The sequence below is a fragment of the Anas platyrhynchos genome, chromosome 3, assembly GCF_047663525.1.
Source record: "Anas platyrhynchos isolate ZD024472 breed Pekin duck chromosome 3, IASCAAS_PekinDuck_T2T, whole genome shotgun sequence".
Lineage (NCBI taxonomy): Eukaryota > Metazoa > Chordata > Aves > Anseriformes > Anatidae > Anas > Anas platyrhynchos.
In genome coordinates, this window is record NC_092589.1 from 17,075,824 (window position 1) to 17,099,044 (window position 23,221).

Consider the following 23,221-nt stretch of genomic DNA (forward strand, 5'->3'; position numbering starts at 1 on the left):
TCATCTTTCAGTTTCTCTTAATATCCTTCTCATAAGACAAGCAATAATAGCTTCAAATCTATTCTCCTTTACACTAACCTGTAGGTCGGAGTTTTTTTAACGGGGGTGTTTGTTTTTTAAATGCTCATTCATATGATGCTTCTTCACAAAGAAAACGTTGGTCTTTTCAGTTATTAATAAGAGATCTTATAATATTCCAGCTTTCTCATCAATTCTCCTCTCCTATTCCAGAACCTGTTCTGAAATTTGGCAATATTGTTTTTGAAAAGGGTTGCCAAACACTTCAGCAAACTTTCTGGATGAGGCCATACAGTATTATATATAGTGGCATATTACCCAGTATTGCTCTCCAATAAATTCTTTATACATCCCCAAAAGATAGCCAGCTTTTCTGAACAGAGTTGAGAAAGTATCTTTAGCTGTAGGTTAATAATTTTCTCAGGTTTGTCACCTAAATTGATAGTTAACATAATGAGGGAGAAAATTGTTAACACAACTCCATATTATGCCCAGTTGAAGTGCTTAATGTGCTTATATCCTCTGCTATATTTATATTTTAATTTCAAAATGTTTTACCAATAGATTTGTGCATATTTAAATGAAAGAAAAATTCATATGTTATTCAAAAGTACCTATTAGCATCTATGTGGACATCTGTGGACTTAGGTGAAGGTTGAGCAAAGCATACTGTGAAAAACAACAAACAAATAAACAAACAAAAACATTAAAATACGAAAAAAAATCTATTTTAGAAGTAAACAAAGTTAAACCTAGGAAAAAGGAGAACATGGAAAAAACGTTATTAATAGAAAGCAAAATGTTTTACTGAATCAGTTAAAAGGAAACAAAAACTAAACTGGATGATTATTACTCATCTAACAAGACAATTCAAGGGCAATTACAAGAGATCTTTCAAAACTAGGCTCTTCTAAAGCGTAACAGGGAACTTAACAAGATCACTGTGAAAAATGTTATCATTCTTAATTCAACTGTATGAGAAAAAAATATTTTTGGGACAAAATACAATCATAGCCATTTTTATGCCCCATATCAAAGTGATTACCACTTTGTGGAGACTCGAAGCTTACTTTCTTCATTCAACAATAAACCTCTCTTAATCCAAGAGAAAGACATTAATTGATGGTATTTTACATTCCCCTCTTTAATTCTGTACCATGTCACAGTGAGGTTCATTTACTTATGTGGTGTTTAGATTACGCTCTTCCTAAATTTTCATCTCAGTCTTCCTTTCCTTTAAATGCAGCTTTATATGGTCAGAACAGGTGTTCTATGAACTCTCTATCCCAAATAACAAGTATCTGCTTCTAAATCTGAAGTGTTACAAAGCCAGGCAGCTCAATTCTGGGAGTGGCATTTCTTTTTATGCCTCACAAAATTAGACTGCCAAAGGCTTTACACTCTCTGAGCAGAGTAATTCACTCTATAAAGGAATGAATCATTATGCTGACTTCTCAATACTTTTCATAAAAATTATGTTTATTTTTTACAAATGTGCTTTATGGACAATCATAGAATGTCTACAGGTAGCAACTACAGAGCTTTCAATGGGAAAGAATTAAGTCACTGCTACCCCTGGAGTGCTAATGAGGTAAAAATGTGCTGAATGTTCATAGTTCCATTGAAATGAACATATTATGCCTGCTACAGGTGCACAATGCTAATTTGATTTTTGGGCAAACCATGATCAATTTGCATAATTTTAACATCCTGAAAACTGCAAACATCAGGAAAATCTGTGTGTTTCTCTGCCTGTGGCATTAAGTCATTGAATGCCTAAGAATCAATATAAGCTCTTAGAATCAGAAGGGAAACCCTACTGGAGTCCTTCGTTAGCTAAATTATAGGATCAAAGCTTTGAAGCATACCAGCCCAAATCTTTTGTCTATAACCAACATAACTAAGGTAATTTCACTGTCTGCAGGACCATAACTATTTTTTTCTGACCCAACAATACTTTAAATTGGCAATTACTAATGATCCATCTACTTGGAAGACGTTGCTATATGCTTATATGATAAATAAAGAACTCAAACTAAACAATATCTTGTAGGCAAGTTGTGGAATATTTTCAAGTTTCCAATTTGCCTTAGCAATAATTGAATGTGATACAGCCCATAAATCTTTAAAGTAAAAGCACAATACTGTTATTACTTCATATTTTTACCATTTGTCAAGTTAAATGCTTCTACATATGTTGAAATAACCTGAAATAAACACAGTAAGTAGATGAAGACATCTTTCCAATGGTCAGTATATCCAAAGAAGTCTGAGGCTGAGAGGATGTATAAAGAATTCAAAACAAATTAATACAATATTGAGAAAACATGAATACACATCACAGAAAAACAGCATATGACATACTAGAGAATAATTACAAAGGAGTATTCACAGTTCAGTCTGTATCATTAACACTTTCTTCAAATGATTGTGGGTTGTTCAGGTTGGATTATCTGGCTGTGGAATGATAAAATTTTGGTTAAAAAAAAAAAAAAAGAGTTTACTGAATACATCAGAGAACTTGATTCTGTTGTCTAAAATAAACAGTTTGACTTTTCTACTGCCACTATATAAGTCTGTGTGAAATTTCTGTTTTTTGTATTGCTTTGGTAACTGCAAAAAAAGCAGTAGTCATCACAGGTTGTGGTCACAAAATGGCTGGAAAGAATTGGAGAAAGAGCAAGACCAAAAAAACACTCTGTATTGAATATGGCAGAGCAAAGCAAACAGTTGAAACAGCAACAGGAAAAACAAAGTGTAGATCAAAGATTACAAGCAAACAGTAACTTGTCAGTATTAAAAACACAACTGCAATATACATCCTTCTATTAGAGAAGCATGTTTCTTTGTGAGAGACAAAAATGTTCCAGATCATACAGAAAAGTTTGAATATTCATATTGCATAGAAGGAGTAATTTACTCAATTGAGAAAACAGTCTGTCCTGGATTCTAGCTTGTTTTGGTTTTTACAGGTGGCACTAGAAGGAACTTGGAGTTAGAGCCAAAGTGTTTGAATGTTGTATTATCATGTTGTATTAACATGTTCAGCATTGATTGCCTAGGAGGTCAGACCAAAAAGGTCAGGTCATCAAAACCTCATCTCATTCTATGCTTGGGTGACCTGCCTGGTGGATGAGTGAACGCCTGTTGACATAGTCTACCTAGACTTCAGCAAAGCTATGGTCTCCCATGGTATTTTCCTGGAGAAAACGGCAGCCCATGGCTTGGGCAGGTACACTCATTACTGGGTCAAAAATTGGCTGGATGGCCGGACCCAGAGAGTGGTGGTGAATGGAGTGAAATCCAGCTGGTGTCTGGTCACCAGTGGTGTTTGCCAGGGGTTGGTATGGAGGCCCATACTCTTTAATATCTTTACTGATGATTTGGATGAGGGAATTGAATGCACCCTCAGTAAGTTTGCAGATGACACCAAGTTGGAGGGAAGTGTTGATCTGCTGGAGGGTAGGAAGACCCTGCAGAGGGACCTGGAAAGGTTGGATCTGGAGGTGTTGGATAACGCTTGCCTGAACGTGAGCCAGCACTGTGTCCAGGTGGCCAAGAAGGCCAATAGCATCCTGGCTTGTATCAGGAGTAGTGTAAACAGCAGGACCAGGGAGGTGATTGTCCCATTGTATTCTGCTCTGGTGAGGCCATACCTCAAGTACTGTGTTCAGCTTTGGGCGCCTCACTACAAGAAGGACATTGAGGCACTGTCCAGAGAAGGGCTACGCAGCTGGTGAAAGGCCTTAAACACAAGTCCTGTGAGGAGCAGCTGAGGGAACTGGGGTTGTTTAGTCAGGAGAAGAGGAGGCTTGGGGGAGACCTCATTGCTCTCTGCAACTGCCTAAGAGGAAGTTCTGGAAAGCTGGGGGTTGGCCTCTTCTCGCAGATAACCAGTGATAAGACTAGAGGGAATGTCCTCAAGTTGTGCCAGGGAGGTTCAGGTTGGAAATTAGGGGACATTTCTTTTCAGAAAGAGTAGTCAGGCATTGGAACACGTTACACAGGGAAGTGGTGGATTCACTGTCCCTGGGGGTGTTTAAGGAAAGTTGGGACATAGTGTTTAGAGATGGTTTAGTGGGTGATTGTGGCATAAAGACCACATGGACACCAGAGTTTCTTTTAGGATCAGTAACTCCTACCTTTTTTGAGGACAGGCTCCCTGCTTATACCATTAGCTCTACAAGTGGTACTTTTCCACTAACTATTCATTGGTTAACAACTTTGCCCGGAAACAGCAAACATTTAGCAACTTCTATGTCTTAACAGTTGGCGAACAAGCAGTTTGAGAGGGCAACGCCTCTCCTGAATCACCCTGCTTTGTTCCTTCTAATTTGTTTACATTCCTCGTGGCTTAATCATCAAGAGGCCGATTTTATCACCAACCACGGGGCTTGTCGTCCCCCATGGCATCAGATGCCCAGGTATTTACGATTTGTCCTATACCTCACTACTTCTTTTTTGACCTGAGGCAAAATGCTCCATCATCAGGCAACTTTTATTTGTTTCCTTGTACCTAATTTCTACTTGTCCTTTAATTATTGTTGTTTATGTCTTGCTCCTCACCGTTCCTTCATCCTGTTCTAAATTTCCCACAATATTTTTTTTTCTTTTATAACTTTGGTTGCTTGCTTTTTTTTTATAACCACTTCAACTACAGTGACTGTATTCTCTCTAACTGTCTGACGATTTTCAGTTTGTCTTTGATTTGGGCCTTGGAATGTTACTGGACCCTGTCTTATTTCTGTTTGCCTCCTCTAGTCTACTACTTTCTTCTGCACTATCTTAGAAACACCTGAACTATTAGAACTATGATAACACTGAACTTTCAAGACAAATTGTGGGGACTAAACAAAAATAAACTGAATGAAGCTTTTAAACTAATAGTAATTACTACTGCAATTTCTTGGAAAGGCAACTCTCACATCCCTTAGTGAAAGGCATCTCAACAATAAAGCTGCCCTGAAGGGTAAAAATACTAGCCATCTGACACATATTCCCTTAGTGAATTTCTTAAGCAGGTGCATCATTTATGATCACACTGATGATCACACTGATGATCTCAACTACCTATCTGCAGCTTCATACCACAAATATTCCTCTGCTTTGATGCCTTAGTAATTTTCACCAACATTAACAATTACAGCAATTTTTGAATCAGAGGATATCTTCTGATTACTAGGAAATTATACCCTTATGAAAAGTAATATATTTTTAGTATACTTGGCACACTTTTAGTAGAGCTAAGTATCTGTAGAATACTTGAATTATAGCAAGTATACTCATTTTTCATAAGTGTAGAGTGACACATTATAAAACAAATTATTATAATCAGAGATTTTCTTGACGCTATCAAAGAGCTTGATTCAAAATGGGATAAGTTCTTCCTAGCACCCTCAGCCCACATTAGCGGGTAGTGGGAACTGAGGGCACTCAGCACCTTCAAGGGAAGTTCCCATGTAAGATCCAATCCTGCAGCTGTGCAAGATGCAATTTCTTTGATTGCTTCTACTAATTTGCATACTACATCTATGATTTGGGCACACAGATAATTCACACTAGAATATCCTGTCATTCTGCCAGCCTTATAGACTTGTTATATATTGTTTTTCAATTTGCAAGGTCTTTGGAAAAGAGCTTCTTGTTTTATCTAGGCAGCTCCTGCCATCCTAGGAAAGAGGATGATGAGGTGAAGGCTGGTGATGATGAATGGATTTCATGAAAATTTATAAAAATGATACACAAATGACACTCATAAATTTAACATAAATTACATTTGTTACATATGAGTCAGAATTTAGTCAGATTTAAAAAGGAATTATGAGAAATTATAGGAGTAACATTTATAAAAGACTGTTAAATATTAAGAGTTTAGAAAGAAATATTAAGCAAATTATTTTGGGGTTTAAAGTAGTCTCAGATTCAAATTAATCCCAGATCTGTTTGCTGTGGGATTTTTTACACATTTCTTTCAAGCATATTATTCCACAAAATGTTACAGATGAAATAAGCTCTGAAGTACTTAGTGGACACCGTCCACTCAATGACAACATGCAAAAGATTGTTGTTCTCTTCAATTCTTCTTTTCTAAGGGGTTGCCTATGCTTTACTGCTTAAAAGCTGTTATAAAACACACAAAGCAAACATTTGAACTAAAGAAGACTCGTGTTCAAAAATCATTTACTTTCTTAAATTTTTGCAATCAAAAAGGGAAAAGGGACAGAGAGGTGCTGATCTCTTCCCCCAGTAATCAGTAATAGGTGTTGTGGGTACAGCATAAAGCTGTGCCATGGGACATTTAGACTGGATATTAGGAAAATATTCTTTATCATGAGAATGGTCAAACACTGGAATGGGCTTCATAGCAAGGTGTCATTAATAATATGTTTTATCTTTTGGTTAGCACTGAAGTGGTCAGACCGTTGGACTTGATCTTTGTAGATCCCTTCCAACTGAACTATTCTATTCTATTCTATTCTATTCTATTCTATTCTATTCTATTCTATTCTATTCTATTCAAAATTGCATGGGGTTTACATATATTATTTCTAAATTCAAGCCTGTCATGGAAGACCTTGAGATGTAGCTGTCATCATGCATAAATATTTGATATGTTATTTCATGTTACCACATAATATTCACAGGAAGAAAAAAAAAAAAACAACAACAAATAAAGACACCTGAACATAGGGTATACTTTTAAAATTAATAAAAATATTAATATAAAAATTATTCATTTTCTCTCTGAATTTTTTGAGGCTAGCCTCTTGAGACAATTTCACATCAATCTTACCAAGCTGTTCTATTAAGAAACTTCTATAACAATCTTCTTATTAACAGTTAATATCAAACTAAGTATGCTTTGGAAGTCAGCGGTCTTACCACTGTTCTCTGTTTTACCATGCTTTTCCCAGTTGATTTATAGCAATTGTCAAATCCAAACGTGTATATTGAGAAGGATGTTTTGCACCACTTTGACTTTCTTCATGGAGCTTCATGGAGCTTCAATGAGAAAACTACTGCCACTATAGCATATAGAAAAATATATGCCAGTATAATAATATATAACATAATCTATTCTAGAACCTACTCAAGATTCATCAACAGGACTAGCTGAAAAATTAGTTTCTGTACCACTGAGAAGAACTAATATGGGTCTTTCATTACAGATTTCTCCTGGTGATGTGTACTGTTGTGTCCATCAACCCATGTACAAGGAGGGAGTTAGAACTCTTATGTGCAAAAGTACATGTATGTGATATCTTCAGGTTTGAGATTTAGAGCCATCAATCTTCATGATGTTTTTGTCACTATAGATTTCTTCTTAAATGCACTTCATGGAAAATTAAAGGCCTGGTAGCTCCTTTGTTCGATACACTACATTTTCTTCCATTATGATTATGTTGTAAAAATGCAATTATCTTCACACTCAGCTTTCCTCTCATTTCATGAAAAAAAAACTCACCGGTTGGATATGCAAATATCAAAAAACTTCCAATTCAATATTTCACATTTTATAGATATAGATACATTATATATTTTATAGATATAGATACCATCGATACTTATGTTTTGAACAGGTCTATTTTTCTTATAGCTTTAAACAGTTCTCTGCAATGAAGCTACCATGCCAAGAAAAATGGCATCTATATTTATCTTGAGGATCAAATGGGGATTTTCATCAAGATGTTACTTGTTACTGTTACATTCTCTTGAATATGCTTCAAGTTCAGTTTTTGCTACTACAGTAACCATAAGGAAGCAGTGACGTTCAGAAATATGTGTAAGTCTTGAAATGCTTTGTGGTCAACTGAGATTTTGAACCTACCAAGTCCACAAGTATCTTCTGATTAACAACATGCCTACAAATTTTCTAATCATGTTAGATTTCTTTGGTCATGTTAGACTTTCTTTGGACAAAACTACTTTTATAGTCCCAAACCCACGTATAAAGATATGATTCTCCAATTTTCTCAGTTGGAATATTAGATCACTAAACACAAGTGACACCTTCTGAAATAGCAGAAGACTTGGAAATATCATTAAATGCCAGTACTGGGTATAAGGTCAATAAATATTTTAAATCCTCATAAGTATGTAAGTATGCTCTTTTACTTTATTATTTATCTTTTCAGAATTGGTTTCAAGCAAGATTTTAAAATCTTGATCCTCCAAAGTTAGGCATTAGTAAGCTCCAAATATGCATTTTCCAGAGAAACTATCAAATTCAATTCACACGTAATTAGTTGCTTCTTAGTTCTCTTTTCTGAATTCAGTCATACACCTGAGCTAAATACCTCCAGTACTGTATGTGCTGCAATTCATTTTGTTGAATTGTATAGTTTTGTCTCTCTCTTTTAGTTCAAGATCTTCAACTACTTCATTACAAGTATATTTTACTTTCTTCTTACTTTAGATCTACCCATGCTTTCTTCACTCACACCTGAGACTGACCAGTAATGTACAAATTAATATGCAGAAATTTTATCTTTCTTTCCTCATACTGCTTTAAACCTCACTGGCTGTATGCAGATACAGATACTATTTCTGCTATACCTCTCTGTGTTTTGTCTGTTTTCCACTCTAGATCAACTTCAAAAGATAACAATGAATCATAAAAAAAAGAAAAAGAAAAAGAAAAAGAAAAAGAAAAAGAAAAAGAAAAAGAAAAAGAAAAAGAAAAAGAAAAAGAAAAAGAAAAAGAAAAAGAAAAAGAAAAAGGAAAAAGAAAAAGAAAAAGTTGCCAAATGTCTTCTCTGAGAACTTACTCAAAAAAGCAATGGGTCGGCTTTGCTTTGGGCCTGAAGCTCTTCAAGATTTAGTTGTTTTAGAAGGGTTACTGATAGTAGTTCCAGAAAAGGGAAAGATGTCAGAAATGTGAAATGCTTATAACCATAGTAGAGGTTTGAGGTATCCCCAAAAGCTAACCGCCCTGTTTATTGAATGCTACCCTGGACCATTCCAGCACAGAAACAGATTTTCTCTCTCTAAAATCTTTAAAACAATTCCTGCTGTCTCTATCCCAGAAATAACTTTCTCCCTCCTCATATCTTTCTCATGCCTGCCTAGATAACCAGTGTTCTCCAGAAAGTTTTAGTTTGATTTTAATTCTTGGTGTTTTTTTTGTTTGTTTGTTTTGTTTATTTGTTTGTTTTCTCAGCAGAATGATCCACATTCCTTATGCACCTCCTTTACTGTGTGCTTACTTCTTTTTAGCTCTGACAGCTATGCCAATTGCATGTACGTGCCTAAAAGACAGCTCCAGCATTCACTTCAGCTTGCCAACAAATCTCTTATTTAAAATTACAACTGTTGGACAATTTCACATATGTACCTTTTAATGACTCAAAGGCACTTTGTTCTGACAATAGGTCTCAAAAGTTCTCAAACTTGCAAGTTGTGTAATGTACTACATTCCCTTTGACAGCATATATGATTGCGTTGTTTCCAAGAATATCATTACTGCTGTTATCTCTTTATTGTTCAAAATCTATAAATATTTTGGTGTAACACACATTATTTTATGCAGTAGAAAGTCAAGTTTCTGTAAGGCCATGTGCTTCTTACAAGATATTCCATACACTTGTCAAACTGAAAGACCTATGAAGAGAGATAGTTTGGGATTCGCATTTCTTCATTTTTATTTTTATTTTTATTTATTTTTGTGCTGCTTCAGAATGAATCAACTATGACACCACATGCTGCAACAATTGCTGAGGATGCCAAAAGTAATACTTTTTTTTTTTTTTCTAAAACTCAACCAAAATCACCATTAAATTAAGGAAATCTCCCAACATCTCCCTGTACCTTCCCAGCTCACTTCAAGTCTCATCACTTTATTTCTTTGTAGGCTCTTCCCATATATTCTCCCACTGTGGCAAGCTTCTTGCTGCAGATTTAGAGAAACATGAACATCCTCTGGCTACAGCTGGCACAACTGATCTGTCCCCCTGTTTGAAGGTGGAAGAAACCTCCACCTGTGCCAGCACATCCACGCATATCACTGACTGCCAGCATGGACTGGGCTTTGGCTTTGACATTTCCTATCAAAGAGCATGCACTGATTTATTATGAGTTCACCATGAGCACAATAAAAATTAGGTGGCAGTTAGAAAACACTATTTTTTACATAATGTATATAAGCACTAACATATCAGGTTACAATTTTGCTCCTTTAAAAATGTGTCTTTTTGTTATATTGAAGCCTACAATTTATATGCTTTTCATATCAGGAGAGATATTTGCTCCTTGCTCTGTTCACATAGGTCAAGTTACTAGAATTGTCAAGAGAAATTCTCACTCTATATTTAAAAATAAGTGGATATGGATATCATCTGGCTGAATAAAAAGGAAGCCTGATTATGCTGTATGTACTGAAGATATATTGCACATCTAGCAAGTTTTTATTCTTGTTCCTTAACATGTTGCTTGGTTACTTCATCAAACTTGTCACATGGGAGAATGCCTGTTTTATTAAAAAATAATAATAATAAAAAAAAATGTAAGGCTAACTCCTCTGGGACTGAGGTGGGAGAACAAAGGTTGTTTTTTTTTTACACTTACTTCTGAAGTTTCAGTTCAAAACTAAATTGTTAACGGCTGTTTTCAGCCCAGAAAACAACAAGTATGGCGGCACACACCACTCCCAAGGGATTCTGGGATGCCTAATGCTGGAGTGTCCTGGTGACTCTTTCAGTGTAACGAGAACAGTCCGTATCTTCAAGAGCTTCCAGGACCTTGGCAAACGCTACAAATAGATCACAATCAACGTCTTTGTCGAGGCCCCTGAGCACAAAGCTTGAAGGCCGCCGCTAGTTTGGTATGACCAACTAGCTTCCAGGCAGGTAAAACCAATCTTAAGAAGCATTTAATTTCCTGAATAGTTTGCAAGCATGGGGAGGCAATGTACGTTGAGACAGGTTTAAAACTACACCAGAGAGATTCCTGGCTTTCCAAAAGACTTCTGCTGTTGTCCAAAAGGTGAGCTGTGGTCAGAAGTCCACACCTTCATATTCCCACAGCCTTTGCAGACTCCTGCAAGCTTCGCGTGTGGAAACAGTGAGAGGCCTCCATCACCCCACACAAAGAGGTGGCTTGGCTGGGGGACGCCAAGGAAGCCACATCTGCAGGGGGGCGAAATGGGGAGCGGTGGGCACCTCTGCCACAACACGCCAAGGAAACCGACGGCCCAGCCTCGCTCAGGAGACGGACCGAGGCTCCCCCACCCATCTCCCGTTGCCCACCACTGCCAGTCCTCCAGACCGGCACAGGCGACCCCTCCCCGGGCCATGCCCATCTGCGGCGGCGGGGCCCTGAGGGGCGGCGGCGGTGCCGGGCGGGCCTTTTTGGGGGGAATGTAGGGATTTTTGGGGGGTCTGCAGCGAGTGCGGCACCGCCCCCGGCGGGCAGACGGGCGCGGCGGCGTCACGCGGCGGAACCGCCCCCCGCTCCCGGCGGCCGCCCCCGCCCGCCGCCGCCGCCGCCGCCGCCGTCGCCGCGCACCCGCAGCATCGCCCGCTCCGTCGGCAAGCGGCAGAGGCAGCCCCCGGCCGGCCGCGCCTTCCCCGGCCCGCGGCACGCCGCGCAGGTAAAGGCGGAGCGGCGGCGAGGAGGACGAGCCCCGCTTTGCGGAGCCGGCGGCGGCGGCGGCGGCGGAGGAGGAGGAGGAGGAGGAGGAGGAAGAGAAAGAGGAGGAGGAGGAGGAGGAGGAGGAGGAGGAGGAGGAGGCGCGAGAGGCTGGTGGGTTTGCATGCGGCGTTGTGGAGAGGTAGATGGCGGGGAGAAGAGATGGTGGAGCGGAGGGCGAAGTTAAAGGTTGGATGCGGTAATTTATTATCCCTTGCAAAAGCGGGTGGGGGGTGGGATCTGCGAGGCTTAAGGAATAAAATCGATCTGCTGCATGTTTTCCCTGGCGTGAGATGCTTTGGTGAAATGCGAAGCCGGGGCAGCGACGGGAATGAATATCGCAATATGATTGTTATTTCTCGGCGGCAGCCTGGAAAAGGCGAGGGGTTTGTGCAGGAAGTGCATGGATAATTTGGGACATTTTCTATTGTGAGCCAGAAGAATGAAGGCAGCCGGCTTCCTTGATATGTGTTTGAAACTGTTCAGGTTCCTGCTGATGGTATGCATTTTTGAAGGGGTAGAAATTATATCATAAACGTATTAAAATAAATACGTCTGCAGGCTGGAAAGGTAGCAAAATCGATCATTCCAGCCGCCTGGGAAAGAATTTGATTCTAGAAATTACGTAGAAATGAAAGGAAAAGATTAATGAGGCTGTTAAGTCTGCTTTTGAATTAGAGCGCTTCTCCCTTTGGCTGCAGCAAGGTTGTTTTTCAGATCCTTTTATTTCATCCGGTAATTTGTGAACTCTCTGGTCTTCCCCGCATCCAGAGACAATGCCGTGTATTTTATACAATAAGGATTCTGCCAAGGATTGTGCATGCCAACCGACCTGGCATTTATTAAGGATTTATTGACCTATGGGTGTCTCTCTCTCTCTTTCTAATTTGAAAAGGCTCAATCGGGGCACCTGTGACTAAATCATAATTTTTAAAGAAAAAATGGTTGTAGGGGGGTTGGGGAAGCGTATTAATTGACTGTGGAGGCACTGAATGCAATAGCTACATTTATGTTGATCTGTGTGGATTTCTCACTACATACATGTGTATACATATGTACATCGCCGGGAGGGATAGCTGGTAATTTAGACCCCATTTGAGACACATATATCTTAAAAAAATTGTCCTCCTTTGAGAATGAAAGTATCCCTCTGCTTTGGAAATGACTAGACAAGACAGTGCTGTTTACTGGCAGTGTGTGTAAATTATATCGGCAGTAATAAGTAAGCAATTGTTTTTTTTTTTTTTTTTTTTTTTTTCCTTGGGTCTTTTCTCTTTCCTTTTCAATCTTTCAATTCCCCCCCCCCCCGCTTTTTTTTTTCTTCCTTTCTTCCATTCCCTCTTTGTCTCTCTTGTGATTTTTTTTTTTCCCCTTCCTCTTTCTCTCTCTTGCTGGTGCTCTGCGTGTGAGTGAGAGGGGAAGGCAGGCGCGCCGCAGACAGAGGCAGGCAGCGGGCAGGGATGCTCTCGAGGTGGGATCCCCGCTCGGCGGCTCTCCGCGGACACCTGTAGGGATCGCTCTGGCACGCACGGCGGGCGCGCACACACGCACACGCCCGCGCGCGCGTTCCTGCCTGGCTCCCCTCCCGGCGCACACCACAGCCTCCTGCCACCCTCCTGCTATGCTCCGCATCCGCACTCGCACCTTTGCCTCTTCCCTCCGTGCTCCCCCGCGCAGGCACCGTGCGCGCAGAGAGCCGCGCCGCCCCGCTCACCTTGCGCCCCGGCCTCTGCCGCATGCGTTCCCCACCCGTCTACCCCCCTGGGGCGCCCAGATCCCCGCTAACCTTTCCGCTCCCCCCTCTCGCCCCCGCCCCCTCCGGGCTGTGCATCCCTCACCTCTTTCCCGGGCCTCTTCCTCTCCCCCCCCCTCAAGCCATTTCCCACGCAGGCAACCCGCCCGCGCACGCTGTGTGCCCCCCAGGACCCGCCCCGCCGCATCCCATCGCACTCCACACCCTCTCCTTCGCCGCTCCTTTCCCTCCGCCGCAGCGGGTCCCCGCGGCCGCCCTCCTTCCCCCCTCCCATCCTCTAGTGCACCCACTCGTGTGTGGCCCCCCTCCCTCGGCTCCCACGTCCCCCCGCCGGTGCGGAGGCTGCGGGGCGGGGGCCGGTGCGGAGCCCCCGGCGCCGCCGCCCCGTCGGGGCCGCGCAGGGCGGAGCTGTTCCGGGTGCTGAAGCCCGGAGCGGTGCCTGCTGCGGAGCGGCGGCGCGGTGCTGTGCCGCCAGCCCCCGGCACCCCGACGGCGGCCACCGGGAGCCGGGTGGCTCCGGATGAGCGAGGGTGGGCGGGTAGCCCGGCTCCTTCGATGGGCCCTGGTGGGCACCACTTTTTTCGGAGGAGCTGCAGGATGTTTGGTATTGAGAGGTGGAAAACCTGGGTCTCTGTTGCCCTGCAGTGCACGGTGCTGCCCGGTGCTGGTTGGCACGGCTGGGCTCTGCCCATGAAGTTTGGCGGGGGGGGGGGTTCTTGCCTTTCTTTTGCTGCTCTTGCCCGCCTCGCATGTGACAAATAATAAAAATAAACGTGTTGACATTTAGAGGAATGAAATTAAATATAAAGAGAGAGTAGGAGGTGACTTAGCGGCTCCGAACGTGTCAGGTGCAGGCAGCTGAGGTGTGTGCCTGTTTTCGAGCAGGTTTTTGCTCTGCCAGGCTCGTCCCTGCCCTCCCGCCCTCCCCCACCAGCCCAGCAAAGGGCTTGGCAGCCGTTCTGGACGTGATATTCTGCCTAAGTGCTGCTGGCTAAGAAGTGGGTGGGAGGTGAAGGGGAAGCAGTGGGTGAGGGAGGTGTCGGAGATCCTCTCCTCCATCAGGAGAGATCTGCTAATACATACCTTCCAGAAAAGATACCGCGGCTTGGGGGAGAAAAATAGAGAGGGGAGCCTCTCTGCTGAAATGCTTTGAATGCAGAGACCTCTTCAGAGGAACAGAGTGAACTGTGGCATATGTATGATTTTTAAAACGGAGAGTGTCCTTTTAAATAAGGGCAACTGAATAAACATACATAAAATGCTGCAACCCATTTCAGAGGACTAACACCTGGGATTAGCTGATCTGCATTGTGAATAATGTCAACATCAGAGCTGGCTTGAATTGGATTTTCCCTGCCATAACAGAGAGTATCAGCAGCAAAAGAAATCAGGTGGCAGGGAAAAATGTGGTTTGAAATTTTCAAAAAGCCTTCTAAGAAACCATTGCAATTCTTTCCTCACCCCATGAAAATAAACCAGTAGGTGTGCCACATATGGCGAAACCTGCCAGTTCCTTCTGGGAGCTCAGTCCACGTTATATGTTTTTGAGCTATAGTAGAATGAACTAGAACCAGGCTTGGTATCATCATCTGAATTAATAGGACCCTATAGCTTCACAGGTACAGCTATTTCTATAAATAAATTAAACCATATAGCGGGATAAATAAAATCTTTTCAGGATCCTTTTCCTTTGAACATCAGTATTGAAATAAGAAAATATGCTACTAAAATATTTCAAAGTTTTTGAATGGTAAGTAGTTTACATATAGATTATTCCATAAAAATGCAATCTAGTGTAAGCATTTACATTAAGATTTAAGTTTAGCACTGCACGTTATTATGATTTCTCAGTAACTCCAAACGTACAGCAGCAGCACTTCATTTTCCTAACGTTGAACAGCAGTTCAAAGAAAAAATTAATCACAAATGTACACTATTGATCAACTTTATGATTTAATGTGTTATTAGTCATCATTTCTTATTATTCTGTTTCAATTCCTTGCAGATTAGAAACAAAAACAATAGAGGAATTCACCCCCCTGGATCTTAGTCTTGGCCTTTTGCAAGCGAGCAGAAGAGGAGCTGTCAGGCTTTGCATGTCAAGTAGCCACTCGGCTGTTTGACAGCTTCTGGGTTTCAACCCCATTGGGATTGAGGCAGCTCAGGAAACCATGAGCGATGAGTCCTGTCGTCTGCTGACGCTGCTTTAGCACCATGGCAGACAGTCCGTGATCTGACAAGAGGATACGTCTTAGGGAGGCAGCACTGGGATCGGTAATTGGCTTCCTGGGAAACTACAGCTGGTGGATAGGATGTAAAAAGAGGTGCACGTATACTGGGATATTGCTGCAGTCTTGGCGAGCTACTGGATCCACTTGGAAAACAGGATTTTGCCACCAGTTTTGGTTTTTCTCCCGCTTTGGTAATGTTGGCTTTGGGGAAAATTTCTGCTGACTCACCCACCCCCAGACATCTTTTGCCAAGCCTGGCTGACCAGTGAAGAAACCCACCAGCGCCTTCTCCCCTGTGGCAGACCGGTGGGGCACCTTCCCTTCGTGGTGCCCCACTTCATCCAGCGGGGCACCCACAGCCCCCCCGTCCCAAGACGGGGGTGAGCGTGCCTGAACCTCCAAGCGTGGCTGGTGCCCGGCAAGATTTTACCCTGTCTGCCACCGGGGCCCCAGCGCCGCCCCCCGCCGGCACTGCCGCCCCGCTCACCCGTCCCAGGCCGCGCAGGATGGGGGCGGCACTGGTGCGGCGTGGGGGCTGCCTACTGCTCTGGCTGGCCCTGCTGTTGGGCTGCTGGGCTGAGTTGGGCAGTGGGCTGGAGTTCCCAGGGGCTGAGGGGCAGTGGACCCGCTTCCCCAAGTGGAACGCCTGCTGTGAGAGCGAGATGAGCTTCAACATGAAGACGCGCAGCTCCAGTGGGCTGGTGCTCTACTTCGATGACGAGGGCTTCTGCGACTTCCTGGAACTCATCCTCACCCAGGGTGGGCGGCTGCAGCTCAGCTTCTCCATCTTCTGTGCTGAGCCCGCCACTCTCCTGTCTGATACTGCCGTCAATGATAACCTCTGGCACGCTGTGGTCATTCGCCGCCACTTCAAGAACACCACACTGATCATCGACCGGGCTGAGGCAAAGTGGGTGGAGGTGAAATCCAAGCGGCGGGACATGACTGTGTTCAGTGGCCTATTCTTAGGGGGGCTCCCGCCAGAGCTGCGGTCAGCGACACTAAAGCTGACGTTATCCTCTGTCAAAGACCGGGAGCCCTTCAAGGGCTGGATAACGGACGTGCGGGTCAACTACACACAGACATCGCCAGTGGAGAGCCAGGAGGTGCGGCTGGATGATGAGCAAAGCCGCCTGTGTGCCCGGGAGGACGTTTGCCTCAACGGGGGCGTCTGCTCAGTGCTCAACGACCAGGCCGTCTGTGACTGCTCCCAAACAGGCTTTCGGGGGAAGGACTGCAGTGAAGGTAAGACACCATCTCAGCTTGCCCCACTGCCCCCTTTGCGTAATGGAGGGGACGGGTAGGAGGCCAGGCCTGCATGGAGTTTCATCTGTACAAGTGGGTCTCGTTCCCTTCCCCACTGCCTCCCTGCTGCCTTCCCTCTTCCCCGCCTTCCTCCCCCCACGTGTGTCTGTGGCAGACCATGGTGCCATCACTCCTCTGTTCTCTGCAAGGGTGGGTGATGGGAGGAGGATGCCATCTGGGTGTCTTCCCACAGCAAAGTGTGATGTGGAGTTGTCCTGGGCAGAGGAAGGACAGGGCATTGGTGCCAGGTGCTACCCAGGCAGGAGGGGGTGGCCGATGTCATGCTTGGCTAGAGTCAAAGGAGGGGGTGGGCATACTTGTAATGAGCAGCTGGTGGCAATTAATTCTGGGAACGGGAAGCGACAGGAAGAATTCTACTAGTTTAAGTGCAAAGGTTACCTGGGTTTATTTTTGTAGGGTAGTAGAGACCCAGAATCTGTTTTATATTGATATCTACTTCTATTACAACATTGGAATAAAACCAGTGATTTATTTGGGAATTCTTTAAATTGTTGTTGGGGAGGAGAGGGACTAGACAGAGGATTATAGTTTTATACAAATGTGAACAGTACTTTGCAATGTATTCAGACATTTGGAATGCCAGTCTTAGAGAGAAGACAAAAGGGCATGGGGGAAATATATACTCGAAGACTACAAAATTACTGGGTAGTTATACCAAGGAAGACAGCTTCGAAAAACAGCAGTTTCCTGAATCCCATCTACAAATAAATCACTGAGTAAAATATGATTCATATTCAGTGCCCATTGGTTTTGGTGATTGGAAGGAGTGTGAACATTTAATGCAGATACATGTAGGACTCTATTATTTGGCTGGTAAGGGTACCATTGCTTGAAACTACTTAAGCACAGAGGGTACTCATGTACCCTCATATGTACCTACAATAAAACTTAAAGGTATACGAATGAAGTAAGTACAAATGTAAAAATATAATTATGTCAAAATTTGAGACCGAAGACCTGAGTGAGAAATGTAGAAGGTAAATATAGATAAGATATTATGTATGCCAAATTAAGATATTCACTGAGTGGCTACAAGACATTTATGGCTGAATAATTTGCCTTTATTATTTCTATCAAATTTCACTCATTATAAAAAAGAAAACATTTGTGCTTTATTATGTAACATCTTCTGTCCTTAGTGTCAGCACCCAAAACACTACAGTCATTTTACATCTTGTTTACTTTATCAGCTGTTTATCTCTCATCTGCCATTCGTTAAAAAAATCAAAGCTTTTTAAAATAAGTAAAAAGGAAATGATAGTTTCAGAAAATCAGAAGTTTATGCTTTCAGTAGCACACAGTCCCAGAAATTGTAAAATGAAGTATCTTCTGTATTAGTCTAAATCATGTAAATGTATTTAGTATTTGGATGTAACTTTTTAATATGTATACATAAAATATTGAGTTGTCTTAGCATCCTAGAGTTAGACCCTATTATAAACTGAAAAGCAAGTTCGGAGGGGTAGCAGTTTGATTAAAGTGACAATGGTCATTTATATATTATTAAAAAAGATATGCAATTTACATTAAAGCTGTTTATTTAAAATGATTTTGAACATGTAATATTTATATGAAAAAGTTTATATAATTGCATGTAAAATGAGTCAGGGCACATCTTGTCTTTAACAGAATTAGTAAGATCATCAGGTATTTTTAAAGAACATTTTTACGTTTAGATTGAACCTTAATGGAATACTATATATGTTTATATATATATATATATATACATATATATATATATATATAATATATATAAATTATGTAGTGCTTCTAAGAAGATGACAGTCAAAATAATTTTGGAATCCCCCAAATTCGGATGAAGTATTGGCTTCATTCAAATGCTAATGCTTTTACAATTGACCTCAGTGGGATCAAGATTTCCCTCACACCTCCCTTTACCACTAAGAAACCTTATAAAATAATAGCAAGATGTGTAATTTTAGCATAGTCTATCATAAAGTGATATTCCACTAGTGATATTTTAGTGATATTTTAGCATATTCCATCATAAAGTAATCAGATTCCAATTTCATTTGAAATAGAATACAACATTTCCACTGTCAGCAACATAAATGGAACTGTTCCTGCAGTTTGTATCTGTTGATTGAGAAAAGATAACTGAAACCGATCAGTCAGGTTTGATGAACGGTTTAGTAGCTTCTCATATGTGCTACCAAAAATACTGAACTAATTTGTAAAAACATTGATTTAATCTTCTGAAATATAAAAAGGCAGAAGGACAAGTCTGTCCATTGCGTCTATCAGGAAAGAAACCCTGGCTACTGTTGTCTATTTCTCTTATAGCCAACATAGTAATTATGATGTTGAGTTAACGATCTTTTGTTCCTGGAATGTGTAAATTTTCCACAAGCTTTAGCAAGAGGTTGCCATTAAATTTCCCACAAGCCTTTGTAAGAGGCTGCCGTTGCATAGGATGGAGGATCATTTAATATAGTAATGAATTTGAGGGGATCTTCTGAGATCTCATGCTCTGTCTTTTTAGCTTGTTGGCTAGAAATGGTTTAAATATGAAAGGTACCAAACTTACCATTTTTATCTGAGATTGGACCTAAATGTTCTAGTACCAAGCTTACCATTTTTATCTGAAATTGTACCTAGATGTCCCAGTTGGTACCTTTTTCCTTTAAGGTGAAGGATAGTCATTAAATTATATTTTCCTTTGAAACATATATATATACATATATATAAATATTTATGTAATATAAGCTTGTATTTATTCTGCTTCTGCATCTCTGCCATCTGTCTAGGTGCAGAGTTTAACATTCAATGGTATAATGAAAACTTTAGAAATCAATAATAACAAACAAACAAAAGAAAACAACCCTTTCAAAAATTTTGATCCCGACTTGCACATTTGAGAGATTTGAAATAACTGATTTAAAGAGTCAATGTTTCAGGTTGTAGGATGCATTTTTGGTGGCATTTAAGTTATTTTCAGAGAGAGATTATCACTCAATTAAGAGATTATAAAATCACTCTTTCTTTTTTCTTTCTTATGAGGTAAAGTTTTCTTAAAATAATGAAGTTTCACCAAGTTTTATTTGTTTTGAAAAACCCATAGTAATATAACTTACTTCTAGCAAGCTTAACTGTCCTTGTAGCTGTCTAAAACAGGAGTAGCTTCATTTGTTATCTGAACTACACCAGTGTAAAACCTAGGAAAGAATCAGATTTATTACGTTCAGTCATGTTCTTTGTTCCAGTAGTTATAAACTGTCTTCAGTGGGAGCTTTGGTATGAAATGCAGAAAAACTATTGGAGTTTTGCTTGAATATCAAGGGCGTGCTGCCTACAGCACAGAAAAATATGATCTGTAGCAGTTCTGTTGTGAATTAGTCTTGAGTGCTTATGGGTAAAGAGGCTTCTGAAAGAGCAAATATAATCTCTGTTTAGTACTGAAACAGGCAAAAGAATATTATTTCATGTAATAGCGACTCAGTAGAAATGAAAGTACATAAAATTATTATAAATTTTGATAGAAATAAGACTAGCATTAAAGTAAACCCTGATTTCCATATCAATTTTCTGATAAATTTTTGACATACACCACAACCTTCTCAGCGAAAACTGTATTATTTGATGAAAAGAATCAAATTGGTATGGTTTGATTTTATTATAAGGAGAACTGTTTGGTAAAAAGACTGATTTTAAGAATCAAATTATTACTGAATTGTGTCAGGGTCCTAGAAGGTAAGGAGAATACATGATTTCCTATGGAGAAGGAAATATTCTGATATATACATGATTCCTAAGGAGAATACAGTGAGCCTTCATGTTCTTCTTCCCATTTTGCTTCTTATGTTAGAATTTCAGAACAACAACAAATTATCAAATTACTCCAGTAAATACTGACCTTCTGACTTTAGACAGAATTTATATATATTATTTTCTTTTTATCTTCATTTGTATATAAATAATGTTGTCCAGTTTCCTGTCCAAGAAAATATAAAGATACCCCTGAAGGAGGAAATAAAAAGCGCGTAACACACTTTTTTGGGAGATGTTCCTCATTGACACCAGCTTCTTTTTCTTTTCTATATCTGTAACTGTTTGAAAAAAAAAGTTACGTATGGGGTGATTTATCTTTTTAAGATAAATCTGGTCTACTTGTCTTAATATTAGGTTGACATAGAGGCAATTACATTGTGAATTCAAAGCCTTCCTTTTTAGAACATATTTTATTTTAACTGTCCTACTGAGTTTCTGTTTTGTGGAAAAATTGAGGACTATTCATGCAGCTGTTCACTGTAAGAGATACTCTTCCTTGTCAGATATTCAGAACTTGATGCCAGCTATGGTATGAACTATGAAAAGGATTTTTTAAGGAAGCAAATTCCAGATGTCTTAGGCTAGCCAGCATTTAGATTTGTTTGTTTGGGTACTGAATATATTACATGAATCTTTGTTGTGCACATTTGCTTCTTCATGTTAATTTTTTAAAACTCATCCAATATTTATATCTCTTTGAGAATTTTCATTTTATAATTCATTCAATTCCCTTATGTGTTGAATATAAATATATTTTGGCATTAATTATATTTTTTTGAGATAGGTGTTTGTGCTCAGAGTTGTACTATTGAACTCTGCAGATACTCAATCTTGCAAGAGTAGGCACTATATAGTCTTTATCCTTCCTGAATAGTTAGCTAAATATACATGTACTATGGAATAGTAAATATTGAGTAAATACTGTGAGCAAAACTTTTGTTTTGATTTACACTTCAGAATCTTTATCTAAAACACTCATCTCTGTTACATGATCTGCATGCTGAATTTCTTGTCAGTGCCAGTAGCCACTGGGATGATGTTGATATAGGAGGAGAAATGGAAATCCACAAGACTACATTAAAATTCTTTTGTATTTACAGATTAAATTAGTTTAACTCAAATGTGTAGATTTTATTTAATATTTTTAGTGTCTTTTTTTTTTTGTCTGACTATAATCTTGAGGACAGGTAGTCAAATAATCCCCAAATTGTTCAAAACTATGTTAAATGTATGCCCTTTGCATTCAGTTGTATGCAAACAGAATGCTTATGTCAGTTTAAAGCAGAATTTTGCACCATTTTCCTAATGAAATTTGATATATTATTTTGCTTGCCAGGATTTGGCATTATAGGATATTGATTTCAATATCTGCGTTGTGTAAAATCACAGCAATTTAAATCCTGTGTCACTGGTAATTAGGAGTTGGCAGTCTGTTTTATATTATATTCTAAGAAGGTTACTTGTTGAATATAGCTAATCCTTTCAAAATGCTGATATTGAAATGCTTCCAAAAGACCACTTATGCATATAGCATACATCTTAGTACCCCAAATCAATAGTATTTTATGCAGTGAGATTGTGGCTTCCCTTTGTTCCTAGCTGAGATACAGGGCCCATGTCAATTTTGAATCTATATTGCCAATTGTAAAATGTTAATATGCTAGAAGAATTTACATCTAGCAGCACAGGGCATTGTGTCACATTGTCAAATTCACTCTGAATTTTAAAATTACTTAACAAAATTACCTATATTTTAATGTAATTATACTTAAAGACTTACAGGCATTTTGGACCAAATGCACTTGATCTTTTGTGAGCTGCAGGTTGGCATGCTCAGAGCCTTTTAAACATAGATGCTAGCCAAAGAGTTGTGGGAAAATGTTTGGATTACAGAACACATAATTTTTTCCCCTAGTCATTATTGACCTGGCAAGTAAAACCAATTCCTGACTGAAATAGCTTGACGTTGAGGCTTACTTTATCATGTACAATTGTGATAATTTACACTTCTTTTAACAAACATACCAAAATTGGATGATATTTTAAAACAAAAAGGTTAATCCACGTCTTGATGGAATTAATGCACTGCCTTGTCTTCCAGAGAACTTGGTGTTACTTTCAGAAAATATGAAGCCATGCCAGCTTCTGTAAAAATACTTTGATTAGTTTATTGTGCTGAAGTTGAAGTTGTGTACCTTCATAAACACATGGTTTTACAGCATAGTGAAGGGCATTCTGAGTTGTTGTATATCGTGTTCTACATGAGGAGTGAATTGCAAAGACCAAAATATACTTCCTTCAGGGAATGATTTTTTATAATGTGACAAACGTACATTTAGCTGTGTTGTTAGTGTTGTTATATATAGAACTGACTAGTAAAGTCAGAGTACATAGTATCTATGATGCATTTATTTTGTTCTACTCTGTCCAGAAATCATAGTAACCTTAAAAAAAAAAAAAAAACATAGTTTTTTTTTTT

The 23,221-nt window shown here is 40.2% G+C and overlaps 1 protein-coding gene across 32 annotated transcripts in view; it reads left to right on the top strand.

The window, feature by feature from the left end:
* The first annotated feature begins 11,461 nt into the window (after positions 1-11,461).
* NRXN1 (neurexin 1) overlaps positions 11,462-23,221 on the top strand; it is a 709,571-nt gene continuing 697,811 nt past the window's right edge. For 25 of the 32 annotated variants that reach the window (XM_072035413.1, XM_072035420.1, XM_038175979.2 and 22 more), the window contains exons 1-2: positions 11,682-11,832; positions 15,402-16,872. In XM_072035413.1, coding sequence (XP_071891514.1) covers positions 16,134-16,872 — 739 coding nt within the window. In that variant the 5' untranslated portion in view covers positions 11,682-11,832; positions 15,402-16,133. The other 7 variants (XM_072035441.1, XM_072035442.1, XM_072035416.1 and 4 more) reach the window with 6 other exon arrangements.